This window comes from Castor canadensis, chromosome 3 (genome assembly GCF_047511655.1).
Source record: "Castor canadensis chromosome 3, mCasCan1.hap1v2, whole genome shotgun sequence".
Lineage (NCBI taxonomy): Eukaryota > Metazoa > Chordata > Mammalia > Rodentia > Castoridae > Castor > Castor canadensis.
Genome location: NC_133388.1, coordinates 144217246 through 144243443, shown reverse-complemented (window position 1 = coordinate 144243443; position 26198 = coordinate 144217246). Strand labels below are relative to the sequence as shown.

Below are 26198 nucleotides of genomic sequence, written 5' to 3'. Positions count from 1 at the left end.
AGTTCAAATCCCATACTGCCAAAAAATATCCTATAACATTAAGTGGAATTACTATAATTCCCTCTTGCTTTGTCTAAATGTGCCAAACCTTTAATTAAAATGATTTCTCATTCTTTAACATATTATCTTTAAAAACATTTGATTACAAAACATAACAAATCTAAAGAAAAGTGCATGAATACACAAAGAGTTTTGCAGAAAACATCAATATAACCTGACCTCAGTCTCAAAATAGGTTATCCCCAAAAACCCCTGTACCACCCCATATAGCCCCTTCCTCACCTCCACAGATATTCACACTTCTGTATTATACAGCAACCATGACCTTGGTGTTTCAGCACAAAAGTATGTACCAATCCCTCAGTAATGCCTATTTGAACTTTATATAAGTGGAATGACATGGCATGCATTCTTTGGATTTTGTTTTTCCATGCAGAGTTGCAATTTTGTTTTATCAATGTTCTTACTGACAGCTGTTGTTAACTCCTTTTCACCATGGTGAAGGATGACCCTGCCTGTACCATGATTTGTTTATCTTTTCTTCTGCTGGTGTGAGAGCATTTGGTTTATTTGCAGTTTGAGCTATAACAAACAGTGCTGCTCTAAGCATTCTTGTATGTCTCTCCTGTGTTTACGTTCCCTCCAGTATATAGCAACATTACTCTTTCAGATGGCTAGACGGTGATCACTTTTCCATTATAAACCTGAGGAAAATGACTCTGCTCTCCTTGGATATGAAGCAAAAATCTAAATGTCAGTTAATTATTTCATAGATTTATATCAACATTTATTAAGAGACCTAATGGCACCATGGTATATTGAAAGAATTACAATAATGAATAAAATATCAATTCAACCATCAGTCTATAACTATATAGCCTTGTAAGGGAGAAGGTACACATAATAAACTATAATAAAATTTAGAAATAAGCTTAATAAAGAGGAACATAATCTGAGTTCAGAATAAAGAATGACTCCTTTGTGGTAAGAGAAATGAGGGAAAGCCTTGGAGAAGTGATAACATCTGAATTTGACTCTCAAAGACGGGTAGAAACTTGATTTGTTAAAAATGAGTGAGCGAGCTGGGCACCAGTAGCTCATGCCTATAACCCTAGCTACTTGGGAGGCTGAGATTAGGAGGATCATGGCTCAAAGCCAGCTCTGGGCAGTTTGCAAGACACTACCTCAAAAATACTCAACACAAAAAAGGACTGGCAGAGTGGCTCATGTGGTAGAGCCCCTGACCTGGCAAGTGTGAGGTCCTGAGTTTAAACACCAATACAGCCAAAAAAAAATAATAAAACTGGGTAAAAGGACATTCCAAAGAAAAGGGAAGTGCACAAATATGCAGAGGTAAGGCAGGTAGGGACAGGAATAAAAAACCTGCTGTCATTCAAGTTAGGAAGTGCATAAAAGAATTAAAAGTAATTTTTCAGTCATTTATTTAATAAATACTTATTTAATGTCTGAAAAATAGGCTCAGAGCAATTATAATGTAATAGACAGGAAAAGTAGACAAGATCTCTGTCTTTTTGAAGCTTACAGCTCACAGGGAAAATAAACATTACCCAATATTCACACAAAAATGTAAAATCAACTTTGAGAATCTATATTCTAATAAATTTGAAATCTTGAAGAAATGGACAAATTTCTAGATACTTATGACCATCCAAAATTGAACCAAGAGGATATTAATCACCTGAATATATCTATAACACAAAATGAAATTGAAGCAGCAATAAAGAGTCTCCCAAAAGACAAAAGTCCAGGACCTGATGGATTCTCTGCTGAATTTTATCGGACCTTTAAAGAAGAAATAATACTAACTCTCCTTAAACTCTTCCACAAAATAGAAAGGGAAGGAACACTGCCTAACTCATTTTATGAAGCCAGTATTACACTCATCCCAAAACCAGACAAAGACACCTCTAAAAAGGAGAACTATAGGCCAATCTCCTTAATGAACAACAATGCAAAAATCCTCAATAAAATAATGGCAAAAGGAATCCAACAACACATCAGAAAGATCATTCACCACGACCAAGTCAGCTTCATCCCAGGGATGCAGGGTGGTTCAATATATATGCAAATCATTAAATGTAATACAGCACATTAATAGAAGCAAAGACAAAAACCACTTGATCATCTCAATAGATGCAGAAAAAGCACCACTCATGATAAAGGCTCTAAGAAAACTAGGAATAGAAGGAATGTACCTTGACATTGTAAAGGCTATATATGACAAACTACAGCCAATATCATACTTAATGGAGAAAACTGAAACCATTTCCCCTAAAATCAGGAATGAAACAAGGGTGCCCATTATTCCCACTCCTATTCAACATAGTACTGGAATTCTTAGCCAGAGCAATTAGGCAAGAAGAAGAAATAAAAAGAATGTAAATAGATAAAGAAACAGTTAAATTACCCCTATTTGCAGAAGACATGACCCTATATCTTAAAGGCCCAAAAGACTCTACCCAAAAACTCCTAGACACCAGAAACAGCTACAGCAAGGTGGCAGGATACAAAATCAACTTACAAAAATCATTAGCTTTTCTAAACACCAATAACGAACAAACTGAGAAGGAATACATGGAAACAATTCCATTTACAGTAGCCTCAAAAAAATTAAATACTTAGGAGTAAACTTAACAAAGGATGTGAATGACCTCCACAAGGAAAACTACAAATCCCTGAAGAAAGAGATTGAGGAAGACTATAGAAGGTGGAGAGATCTCTGGTGCTCATGGATTGGTAGAATCAACATAGTAAAAATGGCTATACTACCAAAAGTAATCTACATGTTTAATGCAATTCCCATCAAAATCCCAGTGACATTCCTTACAGAGATTAAAAATCTACCCTAAAGTTCATTTGGAAACACAAGAGACTGCGAATAACCAAGGCAATACTCAGCAAAAAGAGCAATGCTGGCAGTATCACAATACCCAATTTCAAGCAATATTACAGAGCAATAGCAATAAAAACAGCATGGTACTGGCACAAAAACAGACATGAAGAACAGTGGAACAGAATAGAGGACCCAGTTGTGAATCCTCTAAGCTATGCCCACCTTATTTTTGACAAAGGCACCAAAAACATATGATGGAGAAAAGACAGCCTCTTCAACAAATGTTGCTGGAAAAATGGTTATTTGTCTGCAAAAAACTGAAACTAGATCCATGTTTATCACCCAGTACTAGTATCAATTCAAAATGGGTCAAGGACCTTAATGTCAGACCTGAAACTCTAAAGTCAGTACAGGAAAGAGCAGGGAATACTCTGGAAGTAGTAGGTATAGGCAAGGACTTCCTCAATAGAACCCCAGCAGCTCAGCAACTAAGAGAAAGGATGGACAAATGAGACATCATAAAATTAAAAAGCCTTTGCACAACAAAAGAAATGGTCTCTAAACTGAAAAGACCACCTACAGAGTGGGAGAAAATATTTGCCAGCTACACATCAGACAAAGAACTGATAACCAGAATAAACAGGGAACTCAAAAAACTAAACTCTCCCAAAATCAATGAACCAATAAAGAAATGGGCAACTGAACTAAGCAGAACTTTCTCAAAAGAAATTCAAATGGCCAAAAAACACATGAAAAAATGCTCACCATCTCTGGCCATAAAGGAAATTCAAATCAAAACCACACTAAGATTCCACTTCACACTAAGATTCCACTTCATCAAAAACACCACCAATAACAGATGTTGGCGAGCTGTGGGGAAAAGGAACTCTCATACACTGCTGGTGGGAATGCAAGCTAGTGCAACCACTCTGGAAAACAATATGGAGGCTTCTTAAAAATCTAAACATAGATCTGCCATATGATCCAGCAATCCCACTGTTAGGGATATACCCAAAGGAATGAGACTCAAGTTACTCCAGAGGCACCTGCACACCAATGTTTATTGCAGCGCTATTCACAATAGCCAAGTTATGGAAACAACCAAGATGCCCCACTACTGATGAATGGATCAAGAAAATGTGGTACTTGAACACAATGGAATTTTACTCAGCCATGAATAAGAATGAAATATTATCATTTGCAGGTAAATGGATGGAACTGGAGAATGTCATTCTGAGTGAGGTCAGCCAGGCTCAGAAGACCAAAAATCGTATGTTCTCCCTCATATGCAGATTTTAGATCTAGGGCAAATGCAGTAGTGCTGTTGAACTTGGGTCACATTGCTAAGGGGAGAGCACATACAGGAGGAATGGGGATAGGTAGGAAACCCAAAAATTCAAAGTGTTTGATGTCCCCACTGCAGTGGAGCTAATACAGTAACCTTAAAACAACAGAGGTCAATATGGGAAGGTGACCAGGAAGTAGTGAAGAGTTGAGGCAGAGACGAATCAATTCAGGTTGTAATACACTTGTACATGGAAGCAATGCTAGGAATCTCTTTGTGTAGCTATCCTTTTCTCAACTAGCAAAAACACTATGTCTTTCTTATTATTGCTTATGTCTACTCTTCAACAAAATTGGAGAAAAGGGCAGAACAGGTTCTGCCTGGACGAGAGGAGGTGGGGAGGAGAGGGAGGGAGCAGGGGGAAGAAATGGCCTATACAATGTATGTACATATGAATATATGAATAATAAAAAATGTAAAATCAAGTCTGAGACAAATGCTTTGTTTTGTTTGTTCTGTTCTGTTTTGTTTTTGTTTTGTTTAGCAGTATGGGGTTTGAATTTAGGGCCTTGAAATTGCTAGGCAGATGGTCTACCAGTTGAACCATGTCTCCAAGTCCCTGAGACAAATATTTTGAAAAAGACACAAAGTGAATATAGTAACAGCAAGATTTGTTCTAGTGAGAAAGAACAAAGAAGTACTTCTTAAGTAAAAATACTTGAGGTGAGAACTAGAGGAAAAGGAGAAATGAACTAGAGCATTCTGGGTATAGGAAAAGCATGTGCAAAGGGCTTTTGGCTATGGGGAACAGTGTGAAGAGTCTTTTGAAAAATAGTTAATGAGGAAAAAGTAGGTTGGGCCAAGACTTGAAAGATAGTAAATGCCAAAGAAAGACATTCCTTGGGCTTTCGGAGTGGTTCAAGTAGTACAGCGCCTGCTTAGCAAGTATGAGGCTAAGTTCAAGTCCCAGTACTGCCAAAAACAAAACAAAACAAAAACCAGAAAGACATTCCTTCTTAGACTATGTGAGCTCCATGAGGGACCATATCTTATTTAATATGACATTGAGTCATACTCAGACATTGAGTAGTATCTAATATGTAGATGTTCAAAACACTTGCTCAGTTGACTTGAGTCCAGAATTTTTTTTTTTTTTTGGCAGCACCACCTGCTAGACAGGGAGGCACCCTACTGCTTGAGCCATGCCTCCACACCTTTTTTCTGTGGTTTTTATGAGATAGGGACTTTTTTTTTTGCCATCTTGGGGATGACAGGTGTGCACAACCATGCCCAGTTTTTCCCCCTCATTGGGAGGGGATTTCAACAACCCCACCCCTCATCCCAGGCTGACTTCAAACCACAATTTTCCCAATCTCAGCCTCCCAAGGAGCTAGAATTATACTCATGAGCCACTGGCACCCAGCTTGAGTGCAGATTTTATTTTGCAGTTAATAGAAGCCACTAGGAATAATTGGGGAGGGGAGTGAGGTAAAGTATACTAGCTAAAAGACTGAGAAGTGATGGGGTAAATTATGATTTGACATGGTTAGTGCTAATAAGTAAGTAGTGAGTAATATTACTAGAGACTGAATTTTCCTTGTGCCTTCCAAAACCCTTCCCAGATGAAGAGGTAATGCCATTCTGTCCTGGTAAGAGAGAAAAGTGTTTCCTAAACTTATCTGAAATAAGAATGACTGTGAAAGCACTTCTTAAAAACAGTTTCCCAGGACCTTCCCAGATCTTTTATGTCAGACCCAAGAGGAGGATAGGTAGCTATATTTATCAACAAACTCTCCACCTAATTTTTATGTTTAAGAAAGTTTGGAAAACCTGGGAAGAGAAATTCTAGGGAAAAGGGAAGGCATGTGTATAGCATAGACACATTAAAGAGCCATAGTTATATTCAGAAACATTACATGGTAGGAAGTATGTGGGAAAGTGGTTATTGCTGTGGCTGGAGAGAGGGTTTGAGGCTACATTGTGAAAAGCTTGACTGAGCAAATTAAAGAATTTTGTGAATAATGGGAAACTTAGGGAAGATCTTGGGCAAGGAAGTAAGGGGGGGGGGGTTTGGCAGGGAGATGTGGATAACCAGAAATTGAAAAGCACAAAAAGACATTTCTGAGGCAGAATTGATTGCATTTAATGGCTATTTCCATGGCTCAAGCAAGAAAGGACAGTGGAAAATGAATCCAAGGGTTCTAATGTGGCAGACTCATTTGTTATGGTAACAAAGCAATCTATTTTGGACTTCAGTTTTACATGACAAATGACACCAAGTGGATTCTTCTAATACACTGCTGGAAATACAGATTTCACATTTGGGACAAAGGTCTTGAGACCCAGTGCATGAATATGACAGTTTTTGATATTGAAACCATGGGACTTTCATTGATGAATGGATCAAGGACAAAATTACAATGAAATAGAGGTATTTAAGTAGCATCTAGAGAAAAAATGGACAAAGGAGACTACAGATGGAAGAGCTAGCAACTGCAATCTTGGCTACTCTGTACATCTAGTCACTGCATGAAGTTTCCAAGAACTGAAAAATCCATTATGATTGGAGTGATAAGATTATTTGCCACCTATTATTATTATTTGCCACCTATCTAGAACATTTAAACACTTAATAAAATTTTAGAAAACCTACTATTGGTTGATTCCATCAGCTAAAATAATCATGAAATCCAGGTAGGTCACAGCTCCTTAGATTCAAGATCACTAGTATTTGTTTTTAAATCCTGGCTCATCCACTAATTTGGATAAATCATTTATTTTTACGCACTAGCTTTCTCATCTTAAATAAAAAGAAATGCCAGGGAGACTGGAGTAGTTAGATGATATCGTAGGTTACTTCCAGTTCTAAAATCTAAAGTTTCTCTGGAAAGCCAGGCAATTCTGAGATGAAAATCTTAATAGATTTATAAAACAGCACATCTTGAGACATTAATTCCTGCTTCCCAATCCCACCCTTTTCCCTTCCTTCATGAATACTGCCTTAGGAATCCCACGAAGTACATAGGAGGTATAGGATTCTTTGCTGTTGCCTGTCGTGAGTATGGGTGATGGCACTATGAGTGGTGTCTGGTGTCTAGTGGAGGAATGGCATTCCTTTCTACCCCACCTAGAAGAGACTCTCCTCCTACCCGGGCAGTGGCTCATAGTCACACCACCACGGCTCCCTAACACCCCGCGGAATCGCAGGAGCTGTCTTAGGGAAGTGATGACCATAAGTACTCAGTACTCACTCAGTACTCACTCGAGACCTGGGGGGGGGGGTGTTGTTTGTTTGCTTCTACCCTACCAGAATTAAAAAGGGATAGGGGGGAAGTCAAGAAAAATAAACCTTCATTTTTTAAAAAGACTAATATTCCCATAACAAGAGAATTTGCTTCAAACTATATAAGTAAGATCCATTGGTGAAGGATGACTCAGACACTGAATAACCAACCAGTGTCCATCTCTCTCATTTGATTCTTGCAATACTTTGTGCCACACTAATTTAAAAAAAAATAATCCTTGTAGATCGTTCCCGATTCTGATGGCTCGAACGCAGAAAACCGCAGCATTCAATGTTCCAGAAGAGGGACTGGGGTTTTCGTAACAACTGGGCGAGAGAACCTCCACTCCGGGAAAGCACTCACTTTGCCAGTTATTGGCGCCGTCTCACTGGAAACCATGAGCGCGCGTATTCACGCCTCCACGCAGGCGAGCTTCCGGTACTCGTCCCGCCCCCACCTGCAGGCTCCGCCCCTAAGCCCTCCCCGCTCCCAGTAGGCGTCGCGTGCACAACATTGTCCCCGCCCCCTGCATCTCCGCCCCTCCTCTACAGCGCGAGAAAGATGGCGGAGCTGGACATCGGGCAGCACTGCCAGGTGGAGCACTGCCGGCAGCGAGGTGATACCGGAGTCCCCATCTCCCGGCCGCGGGAGACCTGGCTCGGCTCTGACGCCAGACTTGGTGGCGGCGGGTGAGGGGAGGACGCGGGGCCCGACGGGGGTCTTAGGAGGGGGGCGCCTTGCCGGAGAGCTTGCGTCAGTCAGGGGGCTTGAGTTCCTCTCACCGCCCTCCAGCCCCCCACCTTGGCCACCGCGACCTTGAACTAGCCATGTCTTTCCCAGACTTTGAGTTTACTTATCTTGTATTCATCTGTCAGAAGGAGCCGGGCGAGATGAGCGTGTATGAGAAGGTTTTTATCAGATTCACAAAGAGCCCCCGGTGCTCAAGCTGTTCCACTAGGTTATGCTCTCCCTGCTCAGTCTTTGGTTTTAAACATCATTGTTTGTACACACATTTACAGAGCACTGATTTTGGTGCTGCCACCACCAAACTAGAGCTTCTAGCTATAGAATGCTCTGACTATAGTCTTTTACACTGGAGAGCTTTCAGATTAGAGAGCATTAATAATACAGTGATGGTTTCTGTCCATTGAATAGAGAAACCTGGTAATATACATAGCCCTTGGTGTAGGAAGGATGTAATGCTCCTGGAACAGGAACTACTTAAAGCATTAGAGACACACAGCCAGCTCAGTCTTCGGTATTGGATTTCACTCCAAATGTGAACCTAGGATGGCAAATAGGATTGGTCTGTCACTTCAACTGCAGTCATTGGTTGCAAGTTTCTGAGTCACCTTGAAAACACTGAGGTTTAGTAATACCTGCTATGGGTGTGGCCGTATATGTGACACGTATTTGTATATGTGTCAGTCACCATTGGCTATAATATCAGCCACTCTTGGTAAAACCATGTTTTCTTGCAGTCCTTTTTATGGAAGCTTAGCCATTTTGATTTTGACTGTAAACTATGTATACCTGTGTGCCCAATTCCCTCTAGTGAGTCTAAAAATGTTACCTACCATGTGTGATATAATTCGTCCTTCTTTCCAACTTCAGACATCTCTTCATTGTCATTATTTGAAATAAGGACAGTGCCTGTCTCCTTTGGACTAGTGGAAAAGGGTTAAGATTTAGAGTAAGTGGGTATATCAAGTGCTGGGAAATTAATCTTAATTTTTCCCCCTTGGCTCCTCTTAGTTTGTTATCTAATATTTACTTGTCACCAGACATCTCAAAATAACAAGTCTGTACAATTTTCTATATTGAAAATGACATACAAAGTTTTACTGAATATTATTACATGCTTCAGTTCCTTTATACTGACACGTGTCCTTAATTTCTTGGTATGAAACAGAACCTCATAATAACAACAGTGACATTTCATCAAGCCCACTTCTCAGGTGAGGGAAGAATTATTCAGGCCCATATTCTATAAGCATAATTATCCCAGGGTCCCTTGTATGGTTACATGCCACTTTATTCTATTTTGGATTAAGCTACCCCACAGGAGGCAATTGTAACTTTTTAAAACCTGGAACTGAGCTGTACTTTCTTGTTTTCACCTTGTGAAAGTGGTGCAGTTAGATACTTCATGTAATTCAATATGAGATATATAGAAAACAGTTTACTTTGCTTTTTTTTTTTTTTCGGTGCTGGGGACCGAACTCAGGGCCTTACACTTGCCAGGCAAGTGCTCTTCCACTGAGCTAAATCCCCAACCCCGAGTAGAAAACAGTTTAGAAAGAGATAGAGAACATATTGCTAATGATTAATGGTTGGCTGCCACCTCTGAGAATAGATACTTTCTTGGACTTTCCAAAAGTTCGGTTCCTAACGTAGTTATTACTCAGTTACATGGTCCTAATGTAGTTGTTCATCAACAGCAAGAAAGAGAGCAATTACTTTGAAGTATCGATCAATCCATTTTTTGAATTTCTGGAATCTTTTTGAAAGCATCTCTACCTAGTGTACGTTTTAGAGTTGAGCTTACTCAAAAGAAGTTAATTGTTGTAATTACTCTTATTACTTATAGTTACTGTATTGCTATTGTGATCTTTTCCATATATCTCACCTGGTTTTTAACCATTACCCTATGGGAGTAGGTAGTATATACAACATAGAAACAGATAAATAGATCTGTACACAATTGTATACATACACACTGTATGCTTATCTATATCTATACATCAGGTATTTACCTGTCTATTTATATTTATATTTATATTACCTAATTATAGAGCTTTAGTTTAGGATATGTATATATGCATACAGAGAGACACACTTATACTGCATACTATATCAAATATATAAATCTCAGAGCTTTATTATTAAGTAATCTACTTAACATTGATAGATTAATAAGCAGTAAAGTCAGGATTAAAACCCAGATTTTTTGCTCCAAATGGAGAATATTTGCAGTATGCAATCAAAAACAACACCTAGTAAATCTTAAAAGCAAAACAAAATTTAAAAAAAACCAATAAAACTTCTTTTCTGATTTAATAAAACTACTACAAGTAACATCTATCTCCTGTTAATTCAGTTACTTTTTTCCAGAGTTACTGAAGTTGTGATGATTTTTATTTAACAGTGATTACATAGTGACTTGCTCCACTGGGGAATTAGAAAGAGTTCTCTTGCAGACATGTTCCAATACCTTAAAATTCCTTTTGCTTAAGAAAACAATCAAAGTCAGATACTAACCTACCACATTTCCCCCCAATTTTAGATTTTCTTCCATTTGCATGTGATGGTTGTTCAGGAATATTTTGGTAAGTTAAGTTTTTATGCAGAATTTGAAATTAATTTTGGTGTTTGTAGTACAGGGTTGATTTCTGAAAAGTATAGTGATTTTAAAAAGTTGTAACTTTAGCCATTGATTTTGGTATTCAGTATGGTAATCATTTGAGAAAAAAACAAATTTGTGTCTTTCTATTACAAGAAGAAAATAATATACACAAGATAAAGAATATGGTAAAGAAAAATCACACTATGATTATTGCTGTTTATTTTAATAAATGAAAAGAGCCCAACCTGTATATTCTATAAAAGACATATTGCATGTCATTTGAACACATCACACATAAAGTAAAACCTGGGTGCTAAGGATTTAGGGAAACATTTTCTTTATAAGTAAACTTTTAAATATCAAGTATTTAGCTAATTAGAGCAGTGAAAGACTAATTTCTTCAGAATATAATTGAGAAAAACTGTTAGAAATAAATAAAAGTAATACATGCTTTTAAATAATTCATGATTGGAACATTCCTTGGCATTTTACTACTGAGGATTTTACTGATTCCTTTAAGAATAGTAAGAATTGAAATGTATTTTCATACATCTTAAATCACTCATAGTAAAGGTAATTTAGAGTATTGAATTGTTTATACTCAGTCTGAAGTTGAACATTTATGTTTTAAAACTTTTGATACTGTACATGCTCCGTCTTTAACGTATCTGGCATTTCAATTTATTCTTATATGAAAAGTTACCAATCTTTCTTAAGGATACCAAACATTAAAATAACTCATATTGCTGCTGTTATCTTTAAGTGCATTATTTGATTGCATGTAAATAAACACTTTTTTTAAATTATTCAAGCCTTGAACACAGAAGCAAGGACTCTCATGGTTGTCCAGAGGTATGTTTACTTCCTCTTATCTCATAAAACATATTGGTACTCATGTACTTTGATTCAGAATTTAATTAGATTTAAAGCTAGCCAGTGCCAGAGATTAAAGTTGGGCATCCTAAACTAATTTTGTAAGGAGTCTTTTGCTCCATTTATATTATTTTTCTCTATTTTAAAGAAAAATTGTTCTATGTGGTATGAAATTTTTACTTTAATAAATTCTTCTTCCTCAGCATTTCTACTTAGAAAACCCACTTAAAACATTAGCTTTATATTTATAAATATGTATTGGAATTAATTTCCACATCTTATAGTTCTTCAAGTTCACACTTTCCTTCATTGTAGTGTTCATTTTCACCAGTGTCTAGTGATAGGATTCTGTAGTAGTAAGGTTTTCTTGGCTCAGTCAGTCTTAGATTACCAGGAACAAACCCATAGTTTAATAAAATCCCCATCCTGACTTTGAACAAATCAATAGATTAAGAAAAGGTCTGGCATATAGAAGCCAAAATAGCCCCTTATTATTGATAAAGAGTAAGTTGAGGCCTGGAGGTGTGGCTGAAGTGGTAGAGTACCTACCTAGCACACATGAAGCCTTGAGTTCAAACCCCAGTACTGCCAAAAGAATAAGATGAAATTAGAATTAGACTGACTTGTCCACCAGTCACAGCAATACTCAGTCAGATTGGGTTTGCTCCCTGAAAAATTCCAAGGAACAAAAGAGAAAGGTGCATCCACCATGCCTGAGGTAAAAATTTTCTTAAACTGGACAATTGGATTATTTGCGTCATTCTCTTGGAGACAGAGAGGAATGGAGTTAAACTGAATTCACTTTACTAGGAAAGAAGCATTTACCTCTAACACATTTCAGGTGACATTATTCCTGCCCACCATTTAACAAGCACTTTTCCAAGGATTTCCACATCTATTTCTGTTTTAGAAAACTAAGGTTACATGGTTTCAGTCAAAATCTGACACATCTAAGTGATCTATTTGAGGAAAATTAAAATTATCTAACATGTTGGTATTATAGTGACAAATTGGAAGGAAATATTCATTTAAAGTCATAGTAAATAAAGAAGTAAAACTTTTACCATTAGACCACTGCAACAGATTTGGAGGGATGTTTATGTTAATTCCAAAAAAATATAGCTATCACTAATACGAAAGAATTTTCTCAGGTTATAGTTTTCAAGCAATTATTTCTTTAAATTTATTCAACTCTAGAAACCTAGTTACTGAATGCTCTATTGCTGGCTGATCAGAATTTTTTTTAACAAAATCTTGTCTTCCTCCGATGTAATATTTTCTAGTAACAAAATGTGAAATGTAGTATAGAAAATACTTTATGAAAGTAGTTTTTAATTCTTTGTCTCCTGGGTGTGTGTATGTATATATATATAATTTTTAAGGATTCTGTCCCCTAAGTTAATAAGTTTTTAATTCCTAAAGCCAGTAGAAAGTAATTATGAATTGCCATTTGAGGATTGATGAGATTATACCTGAGCATATTATTATGGGGGCATCTTTTGTAGAACTTTTACAAAGTAAATTAAAATTGTAGCCAGTATGATGGTGCACAGCTGTAATCCCAGCTATTTGGGAGGTGGAAGCAGGAGGATCTTGAGTTCTAGACAAGACTGGGCATAGTTAGCAAGAAGAACACTAAAGCCTGTCTGAAAAACAAAATAGGAATGAAAGGGCTGAGGGAGTGACTCAAGTGGAAGAGCATTTGATTAGTATGCACCAGGACCTGGGTTTAATTCCCAATTCTGGTTGAGGGGTGGGGATTGTAAAGAATAAACTGGCCTATTGGCACATGGCTGTAATCCCAGCATTCAAGGGGATGAGGCAGGAGGATGGCAAATTTGAGGCCAACCTGGGCTATGTAGTGAGACCCTGTCTCAGATCACAAAATAAAACAAAAAAACTTGTAGAGAATAACTGGATAATTATTTTAATTTGGCTTAGAAGGTAAATATATCACTTAGGAAGGTTATAAAAAACTTCAACAGTCAGCACAGTAATTGTTTCTCAGACAAACATTCATTATAATTTTTGTATCAGATTATATAATTTGTTCTAATAAGTTTAAACAAAAGTGATATGAATACTGTGTTCCAAAATAGATTTGTATATTTGCTTTAAATGTGAAATACAATGATGTTTTCCCTGTTACATTGTCAGGTGGCAGTACTTAACGAGAGACTGAAGACAGATAACCATACTTCTTACCCATGCTCATTCAAGGACTGTGCTGAAAAAGAGCTTGTAGCAGTTATATGTCCTTATTGTGAGAAGAATTTTTGCCTAAGGTCATCTTTTAGACCATTTAAGCTTTGTATATCTGTTTCACTTGTATATAGAAGCTTGAATTAGTGTCACTCTTCTGTTGCTCATAGACACCGTCATCAGTCAGATCATGAATGTGAAAAACTGGAAATCCCAAAGCCTCGGATGGCTGCCACTCAGAAACTTGTTAAAGACATTATTGGTAAGTCTTTACAAAGCTTGTTTTGTTGCTTTCCTTATTGGTGTGTAGCCTATTAGTTCCAAAGCACCTGCCTCTTACACCTGTTTACAAGTTACGGAAGCTATTAATAGCTCCAGTGACAACAGCCTGCATTTTCAAAGTATTGTTGTGATATTATTTCTCACAAGGCCTACATGACCAATGAAAATTTGGAAAAGTACCCTACCAGACAGTCTCTTGTTACAGGAGTGATTGAGAGTGGACTGCTGTCTCTAAAGAGTAAAATCTAATAAGCCTATTTCTGCTGTGATATGGATGCTGCTGATAATACTATGTACCAGGAAAATTGTATCTGTGGCTTAGTCTCTCTGCCAATATCTGAGTTCAATGGAATTTTTACTCTGTATTAAGGATTGTGCTTTTGTTACAGTCTTCCAAAACCAAATCCTGAAGTTTTTTAGAAGCATCATTAGTGGCTGCTTTAGATTAAATAGGCTTAAGTTGAAAAGAAACACGTATCAGTGAATTTTTTGATGTAGAGATTGCTTACATCAAACTCAATGATAGTCATATGAATACAGTACTTATACAATGAATGTGTTTGTTTATCTTTAATTTTTTTTAATATTTTTAATAGCATACATTACTAGTATAAGGGGGTTTCATTGTGATAATTCCATAGATGCATGCTCTATTCTTTGAACAAGTTCTCCCCCATTATTATATTTCCTGAACCCTCTCCTCCCTCACCCCCTTTTTCAAACATTTTCTGATGGGTTTCATTATGCTATATAAAAAAATGTACTTTGATCCTCTTCATCCCCTAGTACTCTCCCCACTTTGCTGACACCCCCACCAAACAGAATGGTTTTTATGCATCTCAATTGTATGTAATTTATGTATGCTGCACAGCTATAATTAATAAATGCTTTATAATAAAACTCTGGGAAATATAATGTGTATTGCTTACATGCTTATACTTATTTCTTAGATTCCCAAATAGGAGAGACAGCAAGTAAACGACGGAAAGGTGCAAAACGTAGCGAAACAGCAGCAAAGGTTGCCCTGATGAAATTAAAGATGCATGCCAGTGGGGATAAGTCATTGCCACAGGTTGGTCTTAGAAATTTTGAAAAGCAAAAAATTTCCCATAGTTGAAGTCCCATTTTTCTTCCTCCCTCCCATCAAGTAACAACCCAATCCTAGTATGTATCATCATGGTATATGGTCCGCATAAATAACAGGCTTTTGGGAGCTTTCACTTTACACAGATGGCAGTGAACAATATGTATTCTTCTTCAACCTTTTTTTCCTCATTGGCATTTTTTAAAACACTTTATGTCAATACTTTTATTAGTCTAGTTTATTTGATTACTTTACATTATTGCATAGTATGCCTATATGCCACTCTCTATTCTTGTAGTAAAAACATTTTTTTCCAATATTTTGCTGTTATAAACTGTTCTGTAGTGAAAATCCTTACGTATAGGTGGAGGAGTTTCTCCAGTACAGTTCCTTTAAGATTTTATAATATAAATTATTTTATATAACAACTTGGAGCTGGGCATTAATCCCAACGCTCAGGAGGCTGAGACAGGAGGATCTTGAGTTCAAGGCCAGCCTGAGCAACATATCAAGTTCCAGGTCAGCCGGAGCTACACTGAAAAAACTCAAGTGTACATACATACATAGTTTCACATCTTAGCACAGTTTCATTAAATAATGCTTACACTTAATATGTGTTATAAACTCTTGATGTTATTTAGTTCATTTCTATTCTTTTAAAAATTAATGAGAATGTACTAGGTTGATTTTCGAACCCCTGGTGAATTAAGACCATCAAAAAAGTGCTACTCCAGGGAATATACCTGGAAGTAGAAAACCTGCCTTATAAAGTGTGCTTATCTTCAGTTTTGCTGAATATTATCAACTTCCTGTTGTCTGTAGTTGTACTGATTTGTCTATTTCAAGTAGTGCTTTTAGCCATGTCTGTTCCTGGCCATTTAGTCTTTCATAAAAATATGACTTATCCCATCCATGGCTATGGTTTATCTTTTCAACTTGTTTTTTTTTTTTTTTTTCTTTTTCTTTTTTATGGTGTAGGGTCTTGCTTTATTTATGCCCAGCCCAACTTTCTTTAGGTCATTTTGTGTGTGTGTGTGTGTGTGTGTGTGTGTGTGTGTGTGTGTGTGTGTGTAAGAAACATTCTATAATGCTTACCATACAAATTTATATATTTTAGGTTTACTCTGAGGCTTTTTATAATTTTTACTGTCATTGTAAATAATAACTTTATTTAAAAATCACATTTTCCTGTCTGGGCATTGCTGGTTGTTATATGTTGATCTTCTATTCAGCAAATGAATTTCAAATGGTTCTCATACTTTGTAGATTTTTCTAGGATGCTTTCTGTGTAGTCTTATTTTCTGCAATTGCCAGTTTTAGTGGGATTTTTTTCCCCAAAATTTTCTCCTTATTCTTCCTTTGCGTTATTATTACTTGCGTTAGTGCTAAAATCTTCACAATATTGAATAATATGGATACTAGCAGGTATCTTCATCATGTTTCTGACTTTAATGCACGTACTTCTAAAATGTCATCAAATATTTGCTGTGTCCTTTACAGGCTAACAGTAGTTCTTTCTGTTCCTAGTTTGCTAAGAATTTATATCACAAATGGGTAATAAAGTTTATTTTACCTTTTTTCCTGTATCTAGTAAAATGATCGTTTTTTTCCCTTACCAGTGAGTAAAACCACTTGACTTTGGTAGATGATTATTTTAAATACATTGCTAAATTGATTTGTTAATATATTATTTCAGTTTATTTAGTGACATTACTAGCAAGATTATGCTCATAAAATTAGCTAAGCAGCTTTGCCTCTTCTGTTCTTTGAGACAGTTGTAGAAGATAGAGATTATAACACTTAAGTTGTTGTAACTGTTAAATCTATTATCTTTTTGAGGTGAGAATCTTGAATATTATTCTAACATGTTAAATTGTTCTTGGCTTATTTGAATAACCTATTTCTTTTACTAATTTTGGTAAATAATATTTTTCTAAAAATCTTCTGTTAGATGTAGTTTCATCAATATGTTATGAAGTTGTTCAAGTGGTTCAGTTATGATCCAAAATCTATTCTGTTATACTCATTCCATTTCATTCATAATTGTTTTCATTTGTACTTTTCTTTGTTTCACAGTCTTTGAGAGATTAGTCTTTATTTTCTTTTTAATGGTCCTTTCAAAGAACCATGTTTTGGTTTATTACCTGTATTGCTTCTTTGTTTTATATTTCATTGATTTCTGCTTAGGTATTATCTCCTTTTCTTTACTGTGTTTAGATTTTGTTTCATGTTCTTTTTCCAACTTCTCATAGATTTGTGAACTTATTTTCAGTGTAGATGTTTGAGTGGTGTTTTTTTTTGGGGGGTGGGTATCTTTATTTTAATACAATTTCAAACACAGAACAGTTGCAAAAATAGTACAAAGAATTTTCATATATCCTTTACTGATATGTACCAATTTGTATTTTTCCCTATTGGTTTTGTCATTTGCTATCTCTGTGTCCATATATGCGTATGTGTGTCTCTGTGTATGTAACTTTTATTCGCTTTGATCTATCAATTTCAGAGACAGATGTGTTACTAAAATCTACAACTATGGAAGTTTTTTTATTTTAATTCTAGTAATTTACTGAGTTATGTTTTATGAGATATGTGGAATTTCTTCATTGTTGTATCTTTGTTGTGAATTTTGCCTTAAATCTTATTTTGATCATAATATTGTTTTACTAGCTTCCTTTTGATGAATATTTAACTATTATGTCTTTTTTCATTCCTTTATATTCAACTTTTCTGTGTTTTGTTTTAGGGTGTCTCTTATAAGCAGCATATAGCTGGACTTTATTTTTTTAATCCAGCTTGATAGTATCAGTCTTTTATAGGTGAGTTAAGTGTATTTGTAATTATTGTAATTGTTGATGCATTTCAATGTATTTCTTCCTTAAATTTTCTGCTTATCATTCTTTCGATTCTTTCTCTTTCTGTCATCATTTTTCTTAATTAAATTTTCTGACATTCCCTTTCATGCTACTGATCTGGAGATCATTGATGATAGTTTTCTTTTAATGATTATCCTTAACATTTTCCTTTTAAAAAATTTTATTAGGTATTTTTTAAATTGCCAAAGTAGTACATGCGTTTAACATGCTTTTGAAAGATGTGTGTAAAAGAAAGTTAAACTTACCTTCCTGAGTCCCTCATCCATTTCCATCCCTCTCAAGCAATGATTCTCAGCTAAGGATGATTTGGCCTCCTGGGGGACATTGGCAATATCTGGAAACATTTTTGATTGTCACAATTGGAGATGGAGTGCTACTGAAAGCTAATGGGTAGAGGCCTGGAAGGCTGCTAAACATCATTTAAGATACAGGACAGTGCCCACAACAGAGTTTTCTGGTTCAGAATTTTAGTACTGGGCTAGGAGTATAGTGCAGTGGTAGAGCACTTGTCCCTACCACATTTGAGGCTGTGGATTCAACTCCAACACTGCCAAAAAAGAAAAAAAGCCAGTGTTGACAAAGCTGAGAAGACCTATCCTAAAGCATCCAATGATACCCTTTACATTTCTGCACAATTGTTTCATTATTTAAGACCTAACAGTAAAAATTTTCATAGCATTTAACTTTGGGCACTCTTCTAACACATCATCCTTGCACTAAGCTAATGAGGTATATTATATTACAGATGAGGAAACTGGGGCAGAAAAAGGTTAAATAACTTCTTACTAACACAGCTAGTGAGGAAAAAACTACTAATTGAAGCCTGGCAGTTTGGCTTTAGAGACAATTTAAAATGACACACTTAATAGTACATTATGGAATACTCCACAAGTCTATAGATAGAATTTTTTCCCTTTATCATTAATGTATGTGTGTGTAGATATATTTAGTTGCATGTTTATAAATATACTAATAGGTAATATATATACACACGTGTGCACACATACACACATCTATATATGTGTGTATATGCATGCATGTTTATACATGTGTATAGCTTTACACAATGGAATATATTCTACTTATGTATGTGTTCAAAACATAAAGAGTATTTTTTTGTCATTATTTTATAAAATGCCATAATATTCATTTAACCAACACACCTTTTTGAGCTTCTGCTATCTATCAGGCCCTGTGGATACAACAACAAATAAAACAGTAGTTCCTGCCCTTAAGGAATTTACATTCCATTGAGTCAAACACTGTGTCTGTGTAAGTAAAATATGTTGTATAGTGATGAAGGCTATAAACAAAAGTAAACCAGGCTTTAGAAAGATTATATATCCTTCTCTCTATATATGCTTCTCATTAATACCTGGTCAAAAATCCCTGAAATGTGCTGATACAGCAGTAACTGTTCTCTATCACTCTTTTTGGGTCTTTTGAGGTCTTGCTGTATAGGCCAGGCTAGTCTTGAACTGGCTCTCTATTCCAGGCTGGGCTCAAATTCATCGTCCTCCTATCTTAGCCTCCTGTGTGTGCTATAATTACAAGCTGCATCTTATTCCATGATGTGGTTGTACTGTGGCTTATTTTGCCATTTTCCCATTGATAGCATTCATATTAGTTCCAGTTTTGGCCACTGTGTTAGGTAGCTTCAGTCTGATACTTGTGTTTTTGTGAGATAAATTTCCAGGACTGTGTTTCTTGCATCAAAGATACATATTTTAAATTTTAATAAATATTGCCAAACAACTGTACAAAAGAATGTAAGAATTCACATTGCTACCAGTAGTAACTATAATAGGGAAACTATTGAGTAATTACACTATGGCAAGCATTGTTTTGTGGTTCTGGATTTTTTTTAATCTCATTTCATACTCACAACTCTTCTGTGATGACATATTATTGTCTTCATTTCACAAATCAGTAATCTGAAGGTAAGTATTGTTTAAGAATCAGTAAGAGCCAGCTATCCTAAACTAGTTCATTGTACTCCTCTTGTGGCCCATACATGAGGTTGCTCTTCGCCCATGCTTTCCACTAGATACTATCACTATTCTCAACGTTCTCCAGTCTTGTGACTGTACAAAAATAACTTGTAATTGCTTTAATTACAGTTCTATGACTACTGTTTACTTTGAGCCTCTTTTAATAGGGTTTTTGATCACTTTTAATTTCTGTTTTCTGAATTGACCATGTGTGTTAGTTACCTTTTCATCACTTGAAGAAAAAATTAGAAACAAGGGAGGAAAGATTTTGGTTCTTGATTTCAGAGGTTTCAGTGTATGGTCAGTAGGTTCCATTGCTGTAGGCCTGTGGTGAGGTCTAATATTATGGCAGCAGGAATATGTGGCAGAGGAGGCTGGCTGCTCCCCTCATGGCAGCTGGAAGGGAGACAGAACCACAAGTAGCTGCTTCATTTGCTGTCCACATGCCAGGTGTCTCTGAAGATCACTGACACACCTGAAATTCTGCTTTACTAATCTAGGTGTCTCTCAATCCAATCAAGTTGACCATCAAGATTAACCATGCTATCCTTTGATCATTTTTCTTTTGTATTATCTTTTTATTTTGTTTGGTCAATTTATAGAAGCACTTAGATTACAATAGGTATAAATCCTTTATAATCAATCTGCTTTAGAAACTTTCAAAATTTATCAGATGTATTGATTTATGTTTCTAATTGATATATCGTTTCAGTTTTTCTAAGATCTGTCTTTTCTTTAATTCCTGTTTGAGTTTCATCAGAATTTTAGATATTTTACATTTGTCTTTAATCCAACTGGATTTTTTCTTTCATGTATTATGTAAGCTAAAGGAACAATCTTATATTCTTCCAGTTGGTTACTTTCGATCACTATTATTAAATAAATAATCTTTGTTCTATAGAACTGAAATATTAAAATATCACCTTCATGCTAACTTTTATATATGGGTCCTATTATACTTCACCACCATCTATTTTTTAGTCATAATGTTAATACCAAATAGATTTGACACAGTAGCTTTTTAAATGTCCTATATCCATCCAGTAGTGTGACCCCGACTATATTTTCTCTTAGCAATTTTTAGCACTATTCATCGAAACAATTTTATGATTGTTATATCCAAATTTTTAAAAATCTAGGATTTTTATGGTTGTGACTCTGGGACAAGGTTTTGAATGACAGGCTCTAGATTACAATTCTAAACCCTATTAAAAGAGGCTCAAAGTAAACAGTAGTCATAGAACTGTAATTAAATCTAGATGATTTTAAAGAATATAAAATGCAAGAAATAATACTGCTAGGTCTTAACATGGTATCTTCCTACCTCCCCCATTTCCTTTAAGGTTGTAAGTTATAAGTAACTGGAAGTAAGAATTTAACCATTTATAAGAGGCTTTCTTGCCATCTCATGGAGGTTTTATATCCTCTTTGCCTCCGGTTCCTGGGGAGTCTAGATCCTTTCCTGCTCATAAGATGCTACTAACAGACACAAAGCCTCCTTGAGACACTCTTGAGTGATTTCTATGAAGTTAGGTGAAGTAAAATTCAATTTTCCAGTGACATCTGTCAGTAAGCCTAGGTTTTAGGCTTAAGTGGGAAATATCCCTAAAGGATTCATTATATGACATATTAATTTGGGGAGAAATGATGTTTTTATAAGATTAGCTTCTTGTCTAAGAATCCACTTTTGTGTGTGTATGTGTACACGTGTTTGTGTGTCTTTTCACTTAATAAGACCATGTTTTATTGTCTTCTGTAGCATCTTATAGTTTTCTTCATTTAAAAGTATTTGTTATTTTCATTCCTGTTTCCACTGTGAACAGACTATTTCCACACTTCTATTTGTGCTAATATGAGAGGAAAAAACATTTTGACTTCTGTGTACATCTTATTCAGCTATTTCACCAAAATCTTTTATTAATTTTAGAGAATTTTTTCCTACTAATGTCTATGTTTTCAAATTCCTAGGCATCTCATACCCCATTAACAAGTAGAGGTAGTTTTAATTTTTCTTTTTTCAAAAATTAACACCAGTTATTTTCTCATGCTGCTATTATCTAGAATCACCAATATAAAGATTGATCATAATGATTTTAAGAAGCATTTTCTTATATAATTAAATACCAATTTTTTTCCTTCAAAATCTTGAGTTGTTAGTATTCTGTCCTTCTAAGATAATGAGCTTGCCTTACACAGTGGAATATCTCCTGTCCCATTCTCTCCAATAACAAATAAAATTACTTTTACGTTTACCTATTTACTTATTTTCTTTCTCTTTCCCTTACAGCCCACTTCTGTTTTTACTAAAGTACATTCTTCAATATCTCATTCAGTAAAGGGTCTTTTCTTTTTTTGTGGCTGGGGGGGGATTGGAGTTTGAACTCAGGGCCTCATACTTACTAAATAGGTACTGTACCACTTTAGCTACTCTACCAGCAGTAAAGGGTCTTTGATGGTAAACTATTGATCTTTTTTTGTCTGAAAGCTCTTATTTTCTCACTTTTACCTTGATTTTCTTATTAGTATTTCTCTACTCCTCATACACTTTTCATTTATCTCTGTTATCTATTGTTAGGGAAACATCTGTTCTTAGCCTTTTTCTTTTTTGTGTGTTTGTTTTTGTTTTGCTTTGTTGTATTTGTTTCTTATTTTTTGAGACAGGGTCTTGCTTTGTAGCCCAAGCTGGCCTCTTGCCTCCATCTTTTGAGTGTTGGGATTAAAGGCAGGTACCACCAGGCCCAGCTTTGTTGTTGTCCATTTTATTCTTGTTGCCTTATTGGTATCTTTAAGATTTTTTCTATGGTATTTTCCAACTTCAGTGCAGTTTTTCTAGGTGTAGATTTAATTACCCAATTTGACACATGAGTTACATTTTTAGTTTTAGCTCTTGGCTTTTGGAAAATTGTCATTTTATATTCTTTAACATCATCTGTTGGAGCCTGTCATTCAATTGATTTAAGAATGGCTAAGGGGAAGGCAACTTCAGGTTTAAATCAACAAGTCATTAAAACAAACAAAAAAAAACTCAGAAAAAAGAGACCTCCCCCAACCTCAGTTTTTTAACGTAAATTTTTTTTTTTTGATACTACAGGGCCTCATGCATGCTAGGCAGGCACTCGACCACTGAGTCACTCTGCCAGCCCTTGAACATAAAATCTTAGGAAAAGACCCTTCATTGGCCTGACTTAAGTCACATGCCTATCTTTGCACAGTCCACCCTGATCAGAGTCTTGGTCCTTATGCCTATGCATTTAGACAGATGCGGGCTACTATGAGTGGTCTTCCCACTAAAAGTTACATTATTAGAGACTAATTCTTCTTTGACCAGAGAAGACAGGGAGGAGTATCACCAGATAAGAACAGATGTCTTACTGCATGTATCTAATCTGTATTTTAACATCTCGTTTTTACAGACAGAAAGAATTTACTTTCAGGTTTTGTTACCAAAGGGGAGCAAAGAGAAGAGCAAACCCATGTTCTTTTGCCACCGATGGAGCATTGGAAAGGTCATAGATGTTGCAGCTTCACTAGCCAGTCTCAAAAATGACAATAATAAGTTAATGGCTAAGGTAACATCAAATTGTATGTTTTTCCTTAAGTTTTAGGATATTCTAAACAAAGCAGTTTATTACAATATGATTTCTCTCTCAACAGAAATTAAGGATATGTCACAGCACTTCAGGAGAAGCCTTGCCCTTGGTTGATACTTTGGAAGCCTGGATTACAAAGGAAGATTGTCCTTTATATAATGGGGGAAATATTATTTTGGAATATCTTAATGATGAAGAACAGACTTTAAAAAATGTTGATTCCTACTTGGAATAGTCAAAGATTCAAACCAGAAGTCAGAAAGAAAATTCTATGTATATCTTAAGTCAATTACTTTTACTACCAATACTATTTTAGTTTTTACTATTAAAAGTTGCTTTTTAATTTATTTCTGTTACATTATCAGTTTTCTATTGTTTAGTTTTTGTGTTTTAAACTATGTATTGATACTCAGTTACTATCAAATTCTCATATTTAATTAGCTTCTATTAGATTCTGCTATAGAAACATAAGCCACTCTCATATTTCCCTAAATGTCAGATGTTGATTGGCTGTGACACTGCTCTGTGTCATCTTCACTCCAGGATCCAAACTGAAGGAATTGCCCCCCTTTTGCTGTTCTTAGAGCAGAGGGATAAGGAGATGGCAGATGTTTCAGTTTACTCTTAGAAGATGTATTTGTCACTTTTGCTTTAAGTATGTCACATGGTCAAGCCTATTAGGGGACCAGAGTGTGTGGCCTTTCTGTCTGCTTACATCATGATGTATTAATTGATATGGATATATGAATTGTAGAACCTTAGCAATTATCTCATTCAGTCTTCTAAATTTTTGGATAGGGAATCACAGGCCTAAGAATTTTCCTAAGAAGGAAAAATTATTTTCTTTATATCATCGAGCTACGTTGGGGCATATTTCTGACAAGGAACTCCCTCCATTCATCTGTTTTGTTTGTATGCATGTGTTACAAATGAGAAGAAAGATGGATAGCCTGACTTCAATATAGTCTTTCTCTATACCAAAGCAAAACATGCCAAAAGTAGGTACATTTTACTACAAAGGGAAAGTAATGCTCCTGACTCATGTTTTCTGTCTATACCTAACTACATGGATAGAACAGAACTTATCTCTACTTGTTCTTTGTCCTGTGCTAATTATTATGAACTTGTACAGTGACTTTAGGTTTAATTAAAGGAATAAATTCCTATTTATTTGGTCTGTTTTGGCTCTTGGCTTTTTTTCTGCATATTATTTTTATGTAATATATATTCATCCATTAACATATGATTTGAGTACCTACTAAATGTAAGGATTGGTTTCTAGTTGTGGTAGATATAAGAGATAAATACATACTACTGGGGATTAAATCCAGGGCCTGGCACACTACCACTTGAACTCTGCCCTTGCTGGGGTTTTTTTTGTTTTTTTGTTTTTTTGAGATAGAATCTCCCTGTTGTCCAAGGTATCCTCAAACTCATGGTTCTCCTCAACCACCTCCTGAGCACTACATCCAGCTTTGGTGTTTTGAGCAGGGTCTCACTACCCCAGGCTGGCCTCAACTCTTTTTGTGTGTGTGTGTATGTGTTACTGGATTTGAACAGAAGGCCTCATGCTTGTTAGGCAGGCACTCTACCCCTTGAGCCATGCCCCTAGTCCTTTTTGCATTGTTTACTTTTTATGCCTGGGCTGGCTTGGACCATGATCCTCCTATTTGTGCTTCCCTGTGCAGCTGGGATGACAGGCACATACCACTGCATCCAGCCACTGGTTGAGATGGAGTCTCATGAACCTTTTGCCCAGGCTGTCCTGAAGCCACAATCATCCCAATCCCTCCTGAGTAGCTAGGGTTATAGGCTTAAGCCACTGTGCCCAGCTTCAAACTCTTGATCTTCCTGCTGAGTGCTGAGATAGGTATGAACCATCATGTCTGGCTTTATGTATCCATACTTTTAACTATAATACAAAATAGTGTAGCAAATTGAAAATGAGTAGATAGACAATATAGCTATGTCCCAATAGCTTTTTTTTTAATCAGAAACTATAAAACTAGAGGTAGAAATAATCCTTAACTATAAACCCAGACACCAAAAATTTTTTATACAAAGCAACCAGTACCTTACATGTCTAACCCAGTTACTTCTGTGTGGTAGGTGATCAACACATACATAACTAAACCTAAATATGCCAGAGAAACAACTATTGAGAAGAGAGAGTAAGGATGTCAAGGATTGGTTTAAAACTAGCAAGAATGAAAAGATACATCCTATTACTGATCAGACAGTAAAGAGACAAGGCTACATGGAGGAAAGGGTGTATATCTAGGCACACTGGCTGTAAGCTAGGTCAGGTCCCACTCAGTGGAATCTAGTAGTCTGGAAGATAAGCAGGTCCCAGCATCCTTAGTACCAGGGACTGTGGCTCCAGCATGTGCAGTCTCCTGAAGAGAATAAGGTGTGGGAGAAAACCTCAGTCCCTCTAGCTCCTTATTTCCAAATTGACTCAAACCAGATGACTTTCTCTGGCTTTGTTTTAGGACTCTTAAGACCTAATGAAAATTTGGGGTTTCACGGCC

The 26198-nt window shown here is 36.0% G+C and overlaps 1 protein-coding gene across 7 annotated transcripts; it reads left to right on the top strand.

The window, feature by feature from the left end:
- Positions 1–7932: 7932 nt before the first annotated feature.
- Zfand1 (zinc finger AN1-type containing 1) lies at positions 7933–24844 on the top strand. Of its 7 annotated transcripts, none has more exons than XM_020176724.2 (8): positions 7933–8039; positions 10710–10752; positions 11582–11621; positions 13800–13927; positions 14015–14106; positions 15077–15198; positions 23491–23646; positions 23732–24844. In XM_020176724.2, exons 1-8 carry the CDS (start codon positions 7985–7987, stop codon positions 23900–23902), a joined length of 807 nt encoding a protein of 268 aa, XP_020032313.2. In that variant the 5' UTR covers positions 7933–7984; the 3' UTR covers positions 23903–24844. The 7 variants fall into 7 exon arrangements, with proteins under 7 accessions (XP_020032313.2, XP_020032314.1, XP_073924871.1 ...); XM_074068770.1 differs by lacking the exon at positions 13800–13927 and adding an exon at positions 9336–9381 and having other exon boundaries at positions 7956–8039; XM_074068768.1 differs by lacking the exon at positions 7933–8039 and adding an exon at positions 8143–9381.
- The last annotated feature ends 1354 nt before the right edge of the window (positions 24845–26198 follow it).